Here is a 16,057-nt window from a genome sequence, read left to right as displayed (position 1 = left end):
TATCCTACCAACCCAGTGGTGTTGCTCGAGGTTGTGAGACAGTTGGAGGAGTACATAGTAATTCAAAGGGATAGGCAGAGGAAGGCAGGTATGTCTTCACTCACCATAGGCAATGGGCTGGAAACATGTCCATCATCCCAAGCTTCTGCGACCGCTGAAAAGGAGCTAGCTTGGTATCCTCTCTATCAATACAAGACGAGGAGGAATTTTGATCCATTCCACAGAATAAAGAAGATAGAAGGAACAACATTTGAGCATAGACCAGACTTGGAGGACTACTAGGCTAACGCAGCCGATAGCTTCGAAATCAGGAAGAGGTTCTGGTCGAGAATTCCTTTGAAAATAGTGAGAGAAACGGAAGTATTCAAAGTTGCCGATCAAGTGGAAGAGATCTTAGAGCTTCATCAGCCAGGCTTCGAAAAGATGAAGGGCGAACCCCTAGCTTTGATAGATTGGACAAAGGGGGAGAAGACAGATCTTGCAGACCTCATGAGGTTAGTGGTTGAGTATTCAAGGTGGTGGACGTTTGAAAAGACAAAACATTTGAAAGCCAAAGGTGTGACCCTGACCTATGAATCAATGGGAGTAGATGATACGCTATCCATTGATCCTTGTACCTCTACTAGCGATGCACGAAATCCAGAAAGTGTTGGATCTCGGAAGAGGAAGGAGTTAGCGGGGAGCTCAGTGAAGATCGCAGGAAAGAAGATCATAGGAGAAAGGAAGGAATCTAGCAAAGGCCAATCCATTCTAAGTGCCTCCTCTATCAGGCCTGATCATAATACAACTAAGGAACGGGAGCTGGACATCTGCATAGTTGATGATGAAGGGAGAATGCCTTCTCCTTCAGTTGAAGAAATAATGAAAGAAGCCATCCAAAGTCCAGATAGAGAGCGAGTGGAAACACCTACAGTCTTCTTGGACGGCATACCAGCAAACCCAGGAGAGGCAAACAATGAATTCAATCATAACACAGTTGAGCAATCAACTGTCCTGGATTGGCTAAGAGAGAAAATAAAGACTAAGGTCCCCAAGGTGGCCTGTTTCGAAGAGGTCACTGCAGCATTCCTGGAGAGGGTGAATGAACCAGTTATGATCAAACCACCCAAGCCAGCTAGGAAGTTCTCCTTGATCCAGAGAGACAGTACAGGCTTCAGAATAGTCCAGATAGCAGTACCCAAAGAGGGAAAGACAAGAGACAATATCGCTGCAGAGGATTACAAGGTTACTACAATAGACCTTGGTAAGCCGACCCAGGAGCAAGAAGTCCAGTACTTTGACAACTCTTGCAGTATTCTGAAGGCAAGTCTTGCCCATGAGAAGGAACAGAGGAAGAAGGTAGAAGAAGAGAATCAACAGTGGAAAAGGTTTGTCCAACACCTTACTAAGCCACTCAACCGTGAGATCCCCATCACCCCTCCACAGCCTCTTCAGTAGGAATCAATGAGAGATTATGATGACATGAAGGGCTCATACATTCAAGCAAGGGAATGGATATCAGATGTTTCAGTATGAGCTGACACATTAGTAGAAAATCTGGTATCAGCTCATGAATCCACTACTTCATTGATTAGCCGTATCCAGGACTTGGCCATAAATTGGGAAGATATCGATGAGATTCAGGATGAGATACTTCCGCACCTCAAAGTAATCCAAGGCTTGACGAAGAGAAGCCAAGTGGAAGCAGGCATCACACAGACTAGAGACAGGTATGACTTTAACACATGGTACTATGCCTTGGTCACTCGGATTGAAATTCTAAAGAAATCCGAAACCAAGTGCTCAGAGATAGAAGGAGGTGTTAGAGAGATCCTGGGCAAGGTATTCCGTGTGGTGTCAGAGATCTGGAAGAAGGAAAGCATAAAGGAGAAGCATCTGCAGGCAGAAAACCTAAGAGCCAGAATCCAGTCTAGCTTCTTCAGAGATTCAGGGATGATGGACAAAGGCGATTTCTCAAGAATTGCAAATTGTCTCTTCATCGATGAAAATTTCCTTGCCCAAGCTGTTGAGTGGGAGAGCATCCTCGCTACCTGCATCGATGATGTGGATGTCATCGACTTCCAAATTAGCAGCTCGCCAAGTGTCGCCATGAAGGAGGTCAAGCTCATAGTGTCCAGATACGTTGAATCTCTAAAAGAGGAAATTGGACAATCACCTCAATTAGATTAGCAGCTTTGCCACTTGGCGCCTCGTCATCTTTTCGACCAATCAGATTGCTCCAAATCAGCATGTCCAGGTTCGATGAAACTGATTTATCCAGAAGCTTCTAGAAGGACACACATCACAATGTAACAACCTTCTATTTTCATTAAAGATTCATTTTTAGCAAGAAGGACAAGTGTCCCGAATGTAATTGGTCGAAAGTAGTATTTTGGGGAAACCCTAATTAGGGTTTGTGATTATCGATCTTGGCCCTTGATCATTGTTTGATCTAGGCCATTCATTGATTTTCAGGAAACTATATAAGGTTGCCTCCTCTCATTTGGAAAGTGTGAGGTTTTTGACATATTGTTGCTTAAGGTCATTTCCAGATAATATATTACATGTGCGCTGCTTTGTAGTCACTATTATTTGAATGATTTGCATGGTTTCAATTTCCTCAACACTTAGTTAAGATTAGTTTAGAATTGCTTTCATTGTTGTTAATTTAGGTGAGGTTTTTGACAGATTGTTGCTTAAGGTCATTTCCAGATAATATATTACATGTGCACTGCTTTGTAGTCACTATTATTTGAATGATTTGCATGGTTTCAATTGCCTCAACATTTAGTTAAAGTTAATATAGATTTGCTTCATTGTTGTTAATTCAAGTAAAAGATTTGATAAGTATCAACTGATTGTGTATCTCCGCTCATACTTTTGGTAAATGGATGATTTCCATTCTACCGTGTAAAGTTAGTCTGAGCTTATCCCATGTGCACCCCAATATCTCGATCATCAACACAACCCACTGAAGATTGCACCAGCTTTGTGTAGTTGTCCCTAGTGTGGCGAAGCAGAGTTTTGGTTTCTCGAGAGCACACAGTTGACAATGTCTCAGGAGTTCGTAGGATTAGATTAGCCTTCTAAACCCTATTCCTTTTCCCCTTTCGTTGAAAGTCTAAATCCCAAAAAATCCCAAAAAAGAGAAGAGCCTTAAAATTGCCAAATCTATCTAAAGTTCAGCAGTTCAGGAACTTGTCAAATGTAAGTCCCCCTTGATATTTCAGCATACACTACCCAAGAAGCTATTCCACTAAAGTCGCTTGTTCGCACATATAGACCTTGGAATCAGTAGTGATTTTTCAGGAGAGGATAGAATGCCTTCGGGTATCCTATCCTAATGTTTGGTAGATGATAAAACAAACACCAATAGTAGGTACCTCATAATGTGCTTCACTGCAACCAGGTGTATCTCCTTTGGTTCACACATAAACTGACTTAAAGCATTGACTGCATAACAGATATCTGGTCTTGTATTTACTAGATACATCAGGGACCCAATCATCTGTTTGTATTGAGTAGGATCAGTGGGTTGTGACTCTGCTGCTGCTTCTTTGAGTTTATGTAGGTTGGTTTCCATAGGAGAGGTCATGGGTCTACAATTTAGCATTCTGAATCTCTTCAAAATATCCAAAGTGTACTTTCCTTGGTTTAGTATGATGTTGTCAGAATTCTACCATACTTCTAATCCTAGGAAGTAATGAAGGAATCCAAAGTCCTTCATATCAAATTCTTTAGATAGATCATTCTTGCATTGTTTTATAAGTTGATCACTCCCTGTGATTAATAAGTCATCAACATATAAGATCAATATCAGCATGTCATCTCTATTTCTTTTGTAGTAGAGATTAGGGTCTGCATCATTTTTGGAAAAACCTAGTCCTGAGAGATATGTGTCTATTCTTTCATACCATGCCCTGGGACCCTGTTTGAGCCCATAGAGAGCTTTCTTGAGTCTACACACATGAGACTCTGAGTCAAGAATTTCAAAACCTTCAGGTTGCTCTAGGTAGACTTCTTTTGAAATCTTGCCATTTAGGAAGGCTGTCTTAACGTCCATTTGGTGTACCTTCCATCCCTTTGCTGCTGCAATGGCTAATACAGCTCTTACTGAGGTGTACCTAGAAACTGGTGCAAAGGTTTCTTCATCATCTATTCCTTCCCTTTGTGAGAAGCCTCTGGCTACAAATCTGGCCTTGTGTTTTTCAATACTGCTGTCTGCAGCATGTTTGATTTTGAACAGCCATTTAGATGAAACCACAGATTTCTTGATTGGTCTAGGAACAATCTCCCAAACATCGTTCTTCATAATGGATTGATACTCTTCAGACATGGCATCCTTCCATACTTGATTTTGAAGTGCATCTAATACATTGCTTGGTTCAGCTTTAGAGAGGTCATTCATAAGGGCAACATAGCTAGCAAATTTATTAGGTCTTTTGTTTTCTCTGAAAGTTCCTAAGGGAGCAGCAAACTTCTGAGCTTCTTCTACAGTTTTGGTGGCCCATAGTGGTATTTTCTTGAGGTTTTCTCTAGGTGGACTTAAAGTTTCACTCATAGTTTCCTCAGGATTCTCCCTCTGAAGCTCAGGGGTAGGATCTCTATCTAACCCAGGGTTGGGAATAGGGATTTCAGGATCTAAAGAGCTTTGGGCTCTTTTGAAGGCTAAGTTTTCCTTAAAGATCACATCCCTACTTAGTTCAATGTTCTTTTGACCAGGTATATATATTCTGTAGGCTTTGGAGGTTTCACTGTATCCTACAAAGATTCCTTTCTTTCCAGAGGGTTCTAATTTTAATCTTTTCTCCTTAGGTACATGAATATACACTGGACATTCAAAGATCCTAAGGTGACTTATATCTGGTTTTGATTTTGTAAAGACTTCTTTAGGGGTCTTGTCTTCAAGATGGGAGTGAGGACATCTGTTTTGAATGTATATTGTAGTTCTGGTTGCTTCTGCCCAAAGATTGATGTTTAGATTCTGATGAAGAATCATAGCTTTGGCAGCTTCAACGATTGTCCTATTTTTCCTTTCTGCTATCGCATTTTGTTAAGGGTTGTAAGGTATTGTTAACTCCCTCTTAATCCCTGAATTTTTGCAAAACTCTTTAAATAATTCTGATGTGTATTCCCCCCCATTATCAGTTCTAAGGGTTTTAATTTTGTTTCCTGAGTAGTTTTCTATTAATGATTTGAATTCTTTAAACCTATTAAGGATCTCTTCTGATTCTTTGCATTTCAGAAAGTAGATCCAGGTTTTCCTAGAGTAATCATCGACAAATATCACATAATACAAAAATCCCCCTAATGAATTTACAGACATAGGTCCACATACATCAGAATGAATTAACTCTAAGACTTTACTTGTTTTCCTAATACTACTCTGAAAAGAACCTTTAGTGTTTTTGCCTAGGGCACATCCTGTCAATACCCCTGAATGACATTTCTTTAGCTTAGGTAGACCTGTGACAAGATCTCCCATTGATGATAAAGCTCGAAAGTTTAGGTGGCCTAGTCTTCTATGCCAGATTTCATTGGTGTCTAAAGTTTCATGAATTAGGGATAGATTTGGCTCTGTGCATAGCTCATATAGGTAGCCTTGTCTTTGACCAATTCTACTAGCCTTCTTGATAGATGAGATATTTGGCCAAGCTAACACTTTGTTGTCCATGAATGTCACTCTGTATCCATTGTCCTCTAGTGTTGATATTGAGATAAGATTCCTCTTAATGCCTGGGACATAAAGTACTCCTTCAAGTTGTAGTGATACACCTGACTTCAGTTTGATGGTGCAGTTTCCAACTCCTTTGACAGGGTGTGTGGAGTCATCTCCAATGGATACCTCTTCATCATTTTCCTCTCTCATAAAGTCTAGTACTTCTCTGAATCTTGTGATGTGTCTGGATGAGCCACTGTCGATTACCTAGGATTTCACTTTGTTTGATGTTTGATGTGTGAGTGCTGAATAGAGCACATACTTCTCCGAGTCCTCTTCTCTTTTTGATTTTCCTGATTTGGCAAATGTGGCTTGTTTGGCTCTTTCTGGACATTTAGCAACATAGTGCCCAAATTTGTCACATCTGTAACACTGAATTTGCGATAGGTCCTTCTTGAAAGAGTTCTTGCCATGACGACTCTTTCTCTTCTTGAATTTCTTCCTCTTGCCCTTTCTATTTGAGTTCATAGTTAGAACTTGAAGATCTTCATCTATATTCTTTTGTTTGATTCCTTTCTTGTTTTGCCTTGATTCCTCTTGGAGACAGTCAGCCTTTAGTCTATCGAATTTTGGAAAGTTGTCCCTTGCACTGATGCCTTGGACAAACGTTTCCCAGATACTAGGCAACCCATCTAAAGCAATGAGGGTTAATTCTTTGCTTTGGATCTCACATCCAAGGGTTGGTAGTTCATCTTTTAAATTCGATATCCACATGAAGTAGGTGTTGACTGATTCTCCTTTCATCATGGTTATATGATTTATCTCTCTTTTTAGAGCCAAGGTTCTACTGGCATTGGATATCTCAAAAGCGTCTTCAAGTGCTTTGAACATGTTGAAGGCTGATTCATGTTTCTTTATGATGGGCATAATATTGTTCCTTAGCCCATCAACTATTATTTTGATAGCTTTATCATTTCCTTCTCTCCAAATTGCTTGATCGGGTTCAATCTCAGGTTCTTTGGATTCAGTTTTTACGAATGATTCAACTTTGTTATCTTTTAGTATTATTTGAATTTTGAATTTCCATGCGGAGAAATCATCACCTCTGCAAGTCTGCCTTCAAATCTAATAGCGCTGGCCATTGATAGGTTTGTGATGTTGAATATATACTTGATTTGAATTTTACGTAAAATTGAACAGCCTCAGGTTCGATTTAACTATAGCTCTGATACCATGTAAATGATGTTCAATTTACATTCAATATCTAAGTTATATTCTATTATCTAATTTTGGTATTATTCATATTGCATATATATATCTGACTCTATTCTTCCTTGTGACAAATGAGAGGAACATTTAATATTTTCTATGTCCTATCTCATGAATGCCACTTACTATAAGTATATGACAAACAAGGCACGGTCAAGCATTGCCTTGATCGGTCATGACCTATCAAGACATTACTTGATCGTGTCTTATTGTTAATACTAATAAACTGCATGTTACGTAAATGTCAATCGGTGTGGAGTATAACCGATAATTATCGGTGTTAACCAATCGCTACCACCCGAATGTATATCGGTGGGTGTCAATGCTAATAGCCGATAGTTATCGGTGTGTTAGCCTTGACAACCGATAACTATCAGTGTAGACTAGCACACCGATAACTATTGGTGACTAACATAACACTACCCGATATGCATTCGATATATACTATATGCACCCCCATATAATATGCAACCCGATCTAATGCAATCCGATAATATATTTATCGGAGTCATCATTATGTTAGATCGATATTAATCTAGATACAAGATTCATTAGATAGATGAACATGAGAAAGATGCATAGTATGATTTAATCAATAGTTTGGTCATATACAAATATAGAATGACTATCAAGGATGATTCAATTGCTTGATGGTTTTATCATAGTTATCGATATGATAAATGATTGAATGAGAGACTTCATTTATCTCTCATTCAATCATTTATCTTACCGAAGCTATTATGTATTAACAACAAGAACGATGCAGACTCCAAAGGATAAATGGATTTTCAGACTATGGGGATTCATCTAGTCATCCAATTTTGGCGCAGAACAAACACCTACAGTTAAGTAAGTATTGTTTTTGGGTTAGAGTAATGTGATGTCCCCGATATAATTAAATAATAAAATTAAAATACTTATTGTAAGGCCCCAAATGTAATAACAAATCTTTTGGGCCCTTTATTTAATTAGATTAGTCAAGTCTTAGTTTGGTCATGTCGGCTCGTTTGTAACCCTTTGGGAAATTCCCCGAAGCCCATATTTATGACCGACTCTGTCACTTGTGTTGGTATGCGAATTTGGTATTTTCTTTGTATTTGCGAATTCCAGTTGGAGTTTAGCTTGTCTGCCATTTCGGAGGTGTTAGATCCTCCCTACTTGGCATCTATAGTTTCGGTGGGAGTTTCTCCTCACCCTATTCTACTTCTGTCGGAGTCTATGTAATCTGTTGTGCGATCATTATCAATATAATTTCTCTTTGCATGTGCGAACCCTCGGATTATTTCTTTGGCAAGCACGAATCTCCATCTAAAGTGTCTTGTGTCTAGAATATCAATAATTCATTCCATTTCCTGTGTAAACTGTACTTTCTAAGCGTTGGAGGGCTCAAGGGGCGGATTGGCGGTTATTCACTCACCATATAGTCCAAGCACAACATACCGTACGACCACTAGTGTGCATAACATACCCACCATATGACCGAGCAACACCTACCGTACGGACAAGATCATAGACTCGCATACCAAAGGGGGGGACACCGTAAGAACATAATTGTACATTCTAAGGAGGCCACACAAATTATTCCAGGGGAGTATAGTGTACGAACTGCACCGTACGTGGAAGAGTATACCGTACGAACTGCATCGTACGTGGAGCAATGGTTGAAGAAGGTCGTACGGCGTATGGAATTTTACAACTAACCATGCACGGTGACCTACAATCAGCAAATCCCCAATGGTATGAACCTGAAATGCATTAAATACCCCCCACATTTTCCCATTGAAATCATTGTACTCTACTTCTAAAAATTTGGAAGAAAACCATGCAAACAGAATAAAACCAATGATAACAAACGCCTAATCAATGTTCATATATAGATTTTAGCTGCTATTACAACAATTTTTGCAGTAGTTCTACTCTATTTCTAATTTGCAAGCTGCATCTAACTATTCTAACTCCTAAAAATCACTAATTCTAACCTCTAAGAGTCTAAAAATCTAACCCTTTACAAGAGAAAGGCCTCTGCCTTTTATAGACTTTACAATTTAATATCATTGATATGATTCATTTGAGCATTGATAAAGTTAAGGTTTTTTTTAATCGATAATGGGCCAAAGTCGATAAGGTGTACATACCCTACCCCCTTTTGGGATTTGAACTCGTGATCTCTCTTTCAAGAGCACAAGTTCTCCACCACTAGGCCAACTTAGGCTGTACAATAAAGTTAAGTTCTTAAGTTAAATATAAATATATAACTTTATTAATGTGAGGACTATAGTTAAGTGGGAAATATTAAAATACTAAAAGGTCCTCTTTTTAAACATTATATTGGAGACTTAAAATGCAAATGGGAGTGATGTTATTTATCCCACATTGGCGAGTTGAGTGAGTGAGCTCTTATGTGGGCATTATAAAGGACTTCCAAGAGTTCATGTTCAAATATGCTTGTTTGATTTGATAATTTGTGAATATATTGGAGAGTTCATCTTCAAGGGTTTGTGAGGACGAAATCCCTCATGAATGACATTCTTCTCGCTGTTGCAAGATACAATTGGAGGAATTAGAGGTGTTTTTACTTTAAGAAACACATTGAGTTGAAACTGAAAGTATTTCCAGTGCCGGTTATTACCAAGGTTGGGCTTCTTGAAGCATTTCTAGATCAGATTGGAAGGCATTTTGAAAGCTGGTATGTAATCATTTTTACTAGGCCGTACTGCCTTGCTAGGACTGAATCATTTACTTTTGAGCCGTATATTATAGATGATGGGCCACACCTCTCATTGACTGGTCAAACTTGGTAGCTAGAGGCAAACCATATTGCTGGCCATCCCAAGACTTAAGGAGCTGTCTTCTTATTTGCTGGAGATTGGTTTTTAAGTGACATCGCAGGGGTTTGGAGGGTTTTCACAGTCATTTTCAGAATAATCTGAGTGTTGGTGCTGAGAATAATGCTGGCCGTACCTGTCATGAAGGCTGTGTATTGGCACCTACGGTTTGATAGCCTTATTTGCTGATATCAAGGACTGCAAGTTTGGAAAGAGATTGCCACGTTGAAATCTATTTCTATTGTTGCCAGGCGAACCTATGCATGTGAGTATGGACCGCGTTTGGGATTAATGTACAAGTTCTCATTGCAAAACTAAGTAATGGATGGTTTCCATGTAATGGGTATGTCATTTGAATGTGTTATTATAGTCTGAAGTTAATTATATTGGACCTGTTATAAAGTTGTAATTAGACTGATATGGTCAATTAAAATCAGATTTAAAGGTGTCTGTGTAATCTTTGTTTACATTGCTTTCTTAGATTCTATTCCTATGTTTGGTTATGTATTGGCATTGATGTTCTATCACAAACAAACAAAATAAAACACTCAAAACTCGGTAAATCAGAAATTAGATCTTGCATGCAAAGTGTTTGACAAAATGTCAAACAACCAAAACTGAAAATTGTAAGGCAGAATTAGCAGGGGGTCTTACACCCATCCCCATCCCCGAAACACCATGGAATGTAGTATATACTTCTTAAGTAATCTCCTAAAGATCTTTTTTCTACCACAATATAAAATGAAAAAAATAATATATACTGATTTTTTGTTCGTTCAAAATGTCAGCCCAAAGTGTTGTTTACTTACAAATGGTAACGCCATCTACTACAATGTAAACAGAGATAATAGAGATAAACAAAATTTTATTAAGAATTTGTAAATTACTACTAACAATTGGTTTGTTTATTCAAAATTTCATAGTATTGCTTTTACAAAGTTGTAGATGAACATTTAGCAAGATTAGACTGCCTTTCCCTAACCACAAGAAGCCTATTCAAACCACCTAATAGTTGTCAAAGAATCACAGTTGTTCATAACCATTAACAACCTGCTTCTAATGATTTCCTAACAACTGACAACAAAATATTACATAGTTAGTTACAACCAAATTGATAAAACATAACAAAAGCTTTTACACTAACTACAAGTGCCGCCTTGTATCTTGATTGGGTGTTTTTCATTATTTTGGAAGAATATAGAGGTCTTAATGTTCATTATGTTGATGTTCAATTTGATGTTTTATCTTGAAATCATTAAAGAAACAGAAGAAATATTACGAAAAAATAAAATGACATAGGATTCATTGTTAAAGCTTCCACATTTTACAAATTTGAATGCACAATAAATATGTTTTTGTCCCTATTGTAGATTGCCACACAATCCACTCTTGTACAATCAAAGCTTATTAATAAAGTGTACGAGACAATAGGGACAAACTGGAAGTGGTATAATGAGGCTATAGGAATATGGGGGAATAATTCACTCACAAATACTGGCCTATTGGAGCAAATATTTACAACTGAAGACTCGAGTGATTATTTATGGTACACAATCAGGTAAAAGGATATCGAGCTTGCATCTCCTATGTCGCCATTTTGACAAGATAGTAGTAAAATAGGCATTGTATAAACATTTCTACTTTTACAATTTTGAAGAATTCTGACCTGCAAGTTTCCTTGCAGATTCTGTTTCTCAAATTTTGTTGCCTTAATTTCAAAGCTAGCTATTCAATGTATTTTCATTTCATTTTGTTCATCTATTTTGGATGATTTGTTCTTAACATTGAAATTATTTTGTTGATTTCTTGACAGTGTTGAAATTACTGACAATGAACCCCTGCCAATTCTACATGTAGAGTCATTGGGACATGCATTGCATGTTTTTGTCAATAAAAAATTTGCAGGTAATCGACTACGTTCCATTGCTTTAAAATGCTTGAATTTTCACAATAGATAATAGTTGCAGTGCTTTCAAATGATATAAATAATTTTATAATGTACTGTAAGAGTTTTAAGTATATTCTGACCCCGGAGTGTCATCTGAATGATTAAATTGTTAGAAGAAACAAATAATGATTGCAAGTTTAATACCTAGAAAATACTGCTGGTGTGGGGGAATGTAACATCCACCCTCAATTTTTTTTTTACTTTCGAACAATACAAATCAAAACATAAATGGCATGAATAGAACATGCAGCTGATCATAAGATTGATACAGAAAAATCAGAGTATTTCACTGCTGTTTCGATTACAAAGGATAGGCCATATTGTGTCCCACATGTTTGAGGAGCAAGTTAATAAGATAACCCCAAACGGAAATACCTCAATTTAGGAGCCAATGGTGAACTATAAAGGTCTGACACATCAAACTGAGTGCAGGCAGGTTTGCAAATAGCCTGATACAGTCTGCAAATGCAAGCAACAACTGTGTCACCAGCCTCCAAACTCACTTTGGTCATCCACCAATGGTCAGAAAAAACTTATATGCACTTACCAGCTTTTTTTTTTCTAGTAAAACGGATATTGTATTGATTCATAAAAAAGATGTACAATCTGTTGTGACGTCTTCACACATCATCCCATCGCAAATGGGGACCCCCACTTTTTCGTTTTCTAGGGTAGTTGTCTTAGCTTAGACTTTGGTAGTTGTCAAATCTTTACTATTAGTCTCTTATTTGTAGTTGCTCAGGGATTGATCAAGTCCCTCTCTTTAGGACGAAGTGAGGTACAACACTTCCTTTGCCCAGCCAAGGCACTTCCACTTCTCCCAGCACTATCAATAGGTGCCCAAACCCAATCACACCCATTTCCATTTCTCACCATTGCCATCACCATTTCACCGTTCCATTTCCACCTTCCTTCTCCCTCTCCTCTCCTCTCCTTCCATTTCTTTCCATTCATCTTACCCTTCTCTTCACCTACCTTCCTTCTTTTCCTCCTAACCACCTCCCATCTCCCACCTCCCACCATTTCCACTTCCCCTCTACTTCCCATAGCATCCCTTCCCCCACACTACCTTTCTATCCTCCTACCTCTACACCCCTTAGCCTACCCCATTCTAACCTCCCTACCCACCTAACTATTCCCATTTCCCACTTTTATCCCTAATTACTTTTTTTTTTCTAACCTACATCCTATCCTAAAGCACCCTCTATTTAGCCTAAACCTACCCTTCCATCCTACCTCCTAACCTCCCTTCACTAACTTTCATCCCATCCTAGCTTACACCTCCTACTTCCTACCTTACCTTACCTTCTATCCTACCCCATCTCCTACATTACCCACACTCCCTTTCCACCCTACCCTACCCCTATTTTATCCTAACTCCTTTCATTACTCCTTATACCTCCCACATCCTAAATCTACTTTACCCCACCGTAGCACTCACTTTACCCCTCATTTCCCTACACCCCACTCCTCTACTTCCCTACCCTCTCCTTCCACTTCCTTCCCTTTCCCCACTCTTCACTTCCACATCCCACTTCACCTCACATTTCTCTTCCCCCATGTCATACATATTTGGGCCCCACCAACTCTAGGATGGAGATTTTAAAGTTTTTTAAGACATTGTGATTTCCTCCCCCTCTCTACCGTATTACATTACTTGGGCCCCACAAGCTCCTGAGGTGGAAATTTAAAAAGTTTCTTTTAGATATTAACAATGCTGGTTTATATGCTGGACCCCACCAAGTTCTAAAATGAAAGAAGAAGAAAGTTTTTTTTAAGGCATTTTAAACACAAGGGAGCATCCGCCTCACCATTTCTTTTGACCCCTAATAGCTCCAACACATGCCACGATGAAACACAAGGCAAGAGGTGGTAGCATTGAATAAGGAAGCTGGCCTTTGACGTAAAAGATGTGTCATCTAAACAATAACATTGGGGGGATTTAAATTCAAAATCAGATCATAAAAGAGCATAAGTAAATGACAACGCAAAGATGCGAATTCATATTTGAATTGAGGTAATCAGATTTTAAGGAGAATTCAGGAGGTGGAGATTTAAGTGAATAATTTGACATACATAGATTACAATCTACATCAGATTCTGGAAACAGGTATATGCAGTCCTGATATGAATTCAAGCAGAGATTAATGCAATCTGGTGAAGAAGATCAAAATTAAGACAAATCAGATAAGAAGGGAAGCAATTCTTGAGGACAAACAAGCTGTTCATATTCAACTCTGGGTGTTTTCCTCCCTAATTTTGTGCAGGTGCAATTCTTGAGGACAAACAAGCATCAGTTCCATTTGTAAGCACAACTTGGTGGAAATCGAAGTGTCCAGGCAGGTTATAAAATCTGACTTCAACTTGTAGATTATCCATCAGTTCGAATAGGGTTTTAGTAGGACGAACTTTGGCCAGACATACATTGACATAGTCATTAACGAATGGGTATAGCGGCTGTTTGGCAAGTCGCAGCTTAGTATAACAGTCTGTTGATAGCCGTGGCATCATTCAAAATAAAAAACGGTTACAGCAAAGGCAAAACTGAATCAATGTATTGTGACGTGGTTATTGGCTAGACGTCTAGTTAAGGGTTTGACCCTCTTTCCCTTGCATTAGACTTCAACAAAATACGCCCAAGAGGGTACGGGTACTGCTATAGATTGCTTCGAACAGGTTGCAAATCGAACTGGGAATACCTTGCCATCTTGAACGACTAATTAGTGAGCTGGAAGTGTGTTGGAAGCGGCCAGAATCTGGAAGAAAGAGCCACCACCAGATAAACCTTAAAGCGATGTATTGGTAAGTGCTGGGCGTAAAGTTTGGTGCTGGGACGCAGTGACAGTCTGTTGACGTGTATTTTGTACACAATCATACACAGAATAAAATACCAATAGGCATCTTATCCTCTCTTGAGAAAATAGTCTCTAACTGCTGAAGATTCGCGTAATGGATCAGTTAGGTAGACTCCAAGGTTCTTTTAGTGGGGTCTCCACGTGTGGACAAGCTTTTTAGTGGTATGATGTGATTTGCTGTTTCCTCCAAGGCGTCTTACGGATTCCAAAGGCTCGAAGATTCTACTAAACTAAAAAGGAACTTTCAAAAATAGCAAAAGGACAGGGTTTAAGGAAGTCTAATCTAGCCTAACCCTATGAACGACTTAGCATGAATGAGATTTGGCAAGACTCAACCAACTTCAATTTTGCCATAAGATAACAACTCAATTGAAATTAGTGCGATCTTCTAAGGTAATAATGATGTTCAATGCATCAAAGACCAAGGACACTACTACGAAGGTACATATCCTAGATACGAAAATGCTTGAAGGTTAAGGACTCGAAATGTTCTCCAGTCGACCACGCAAGGCGTTCCTACAATCAGCAAGAAGCTAGTGGTTTGGATTGCGAATCCTACCAAATATCAAATCCCACACTTAGTCTTTCAAATTAACAAACTACTTTGATTGAGCGTGATTCAAGTACATCCAACAACCATGAAGATAACTTAAGAAATTTGCAACAAAACACCATAACTTCAATATTTTATTGATTTCCAAGTCATCATATACAACAATTGCTTGAATTTCTCTCTTCAAGACTCAATCTTGCTACAAAATAAAATTGCTTACAACTCTAATCTCTCTTCTCTATTACATCAACTATTGATTCTTCGACTATTAACTATTACCAAATGAAATGAAAAATGGGGGTATAAATAGCATCCCCAGTTACAATGAAAGGTCCAGATTGAAAATAAATCAACGGACAAGATCATGACACCTAAACCCTAATTAGGGTTTGTTACAAATGACCTCCTTTTTACTGAACAATATTAAATACATAGCCAAATATTAAATTTGGCACAAAAATCTAGGAGGTATCAACCAATGAGAAATAAGATGTCATGTCATCTGTAACAACCTTTCATCTAGAATCTTATTCCCTTTCCAATTCTCTTTCTTAGCATATGCAATGAATTTTGTCACGATTCCTTCGATTTCTGTGATTGGAATCTCGGGAAGATTCTTGATACTCTCTTCTAAGTGGATGACCTGATCGAATGCATCTAGAAGAGCTGCGTCCCAAGTAGGTTCAAGTTCCTTCGTTCTGTCAATTAGGAGCATGGTGGCATACATCTGATCATACTGTTCATCTGTGGATGGTCCTAACTCAATAGTCTGTACATCATAATCCTCTGCTAGGATCTCACCCTCATATTTATCTGCTGCCGGTGTAGCTATCTGCAGTTTTCTAAATCCAGTCTCATCTTGAATCATCTTGGACATCTTTGTAGCCTTCTTCTTCTCTGTTATCACATGTGAACGCCCAACAAGGCTCTCTAAATCAATTGCACTGTCCTCGTCCTCAATTACGATCA

The 16,057-nt window shown here is 38.6% G+C and overlaps 1 protein-coding gene across 1 annotated transcript in view; it reads left to right on the top strand.

Moving 5' to 3' along the window:
- LOC131078139 (beta-galactosidase 8) overlaps window positions 1-16,057 on the top strand; it is a 299,360-nt gene that overhangs the window by 190,282 nt on the left and 93,021 nt on the right. Inside the window, exons 12-13 of the mRNA XM_058015811.2 lie at window positions 11,103-11,290; window positions 11,546-11,637. Of these exons, the coding sequence (XP_057871794.2) occupies window positions 11,103-11,290; window positions 11,546-11,637 (280 nt within the window). The remainder of the gene's footprint in view (window positions 1-11,102; window positions 11,291-11,545; window positions 11,638-16,057) is intronic.

Source organism: Cryptomeria japonica, chromosome 7 (genome assembly GCF_030272615.1).
Source record: "Cryptomeria japonica chromosome 7, Sugi_1.0, whole genome shotgun sequence".
NCBI classification, from domain to species: Eukaryota; Viridiplantae; Streptophyta; class Pinopsida; order Cupressales; family Cupressaceae; genus Cryptomeria; species Cryptomeria japonica.
This window is presented reverse-complemented; position numbering and strand designations above follow the sequence as displayed.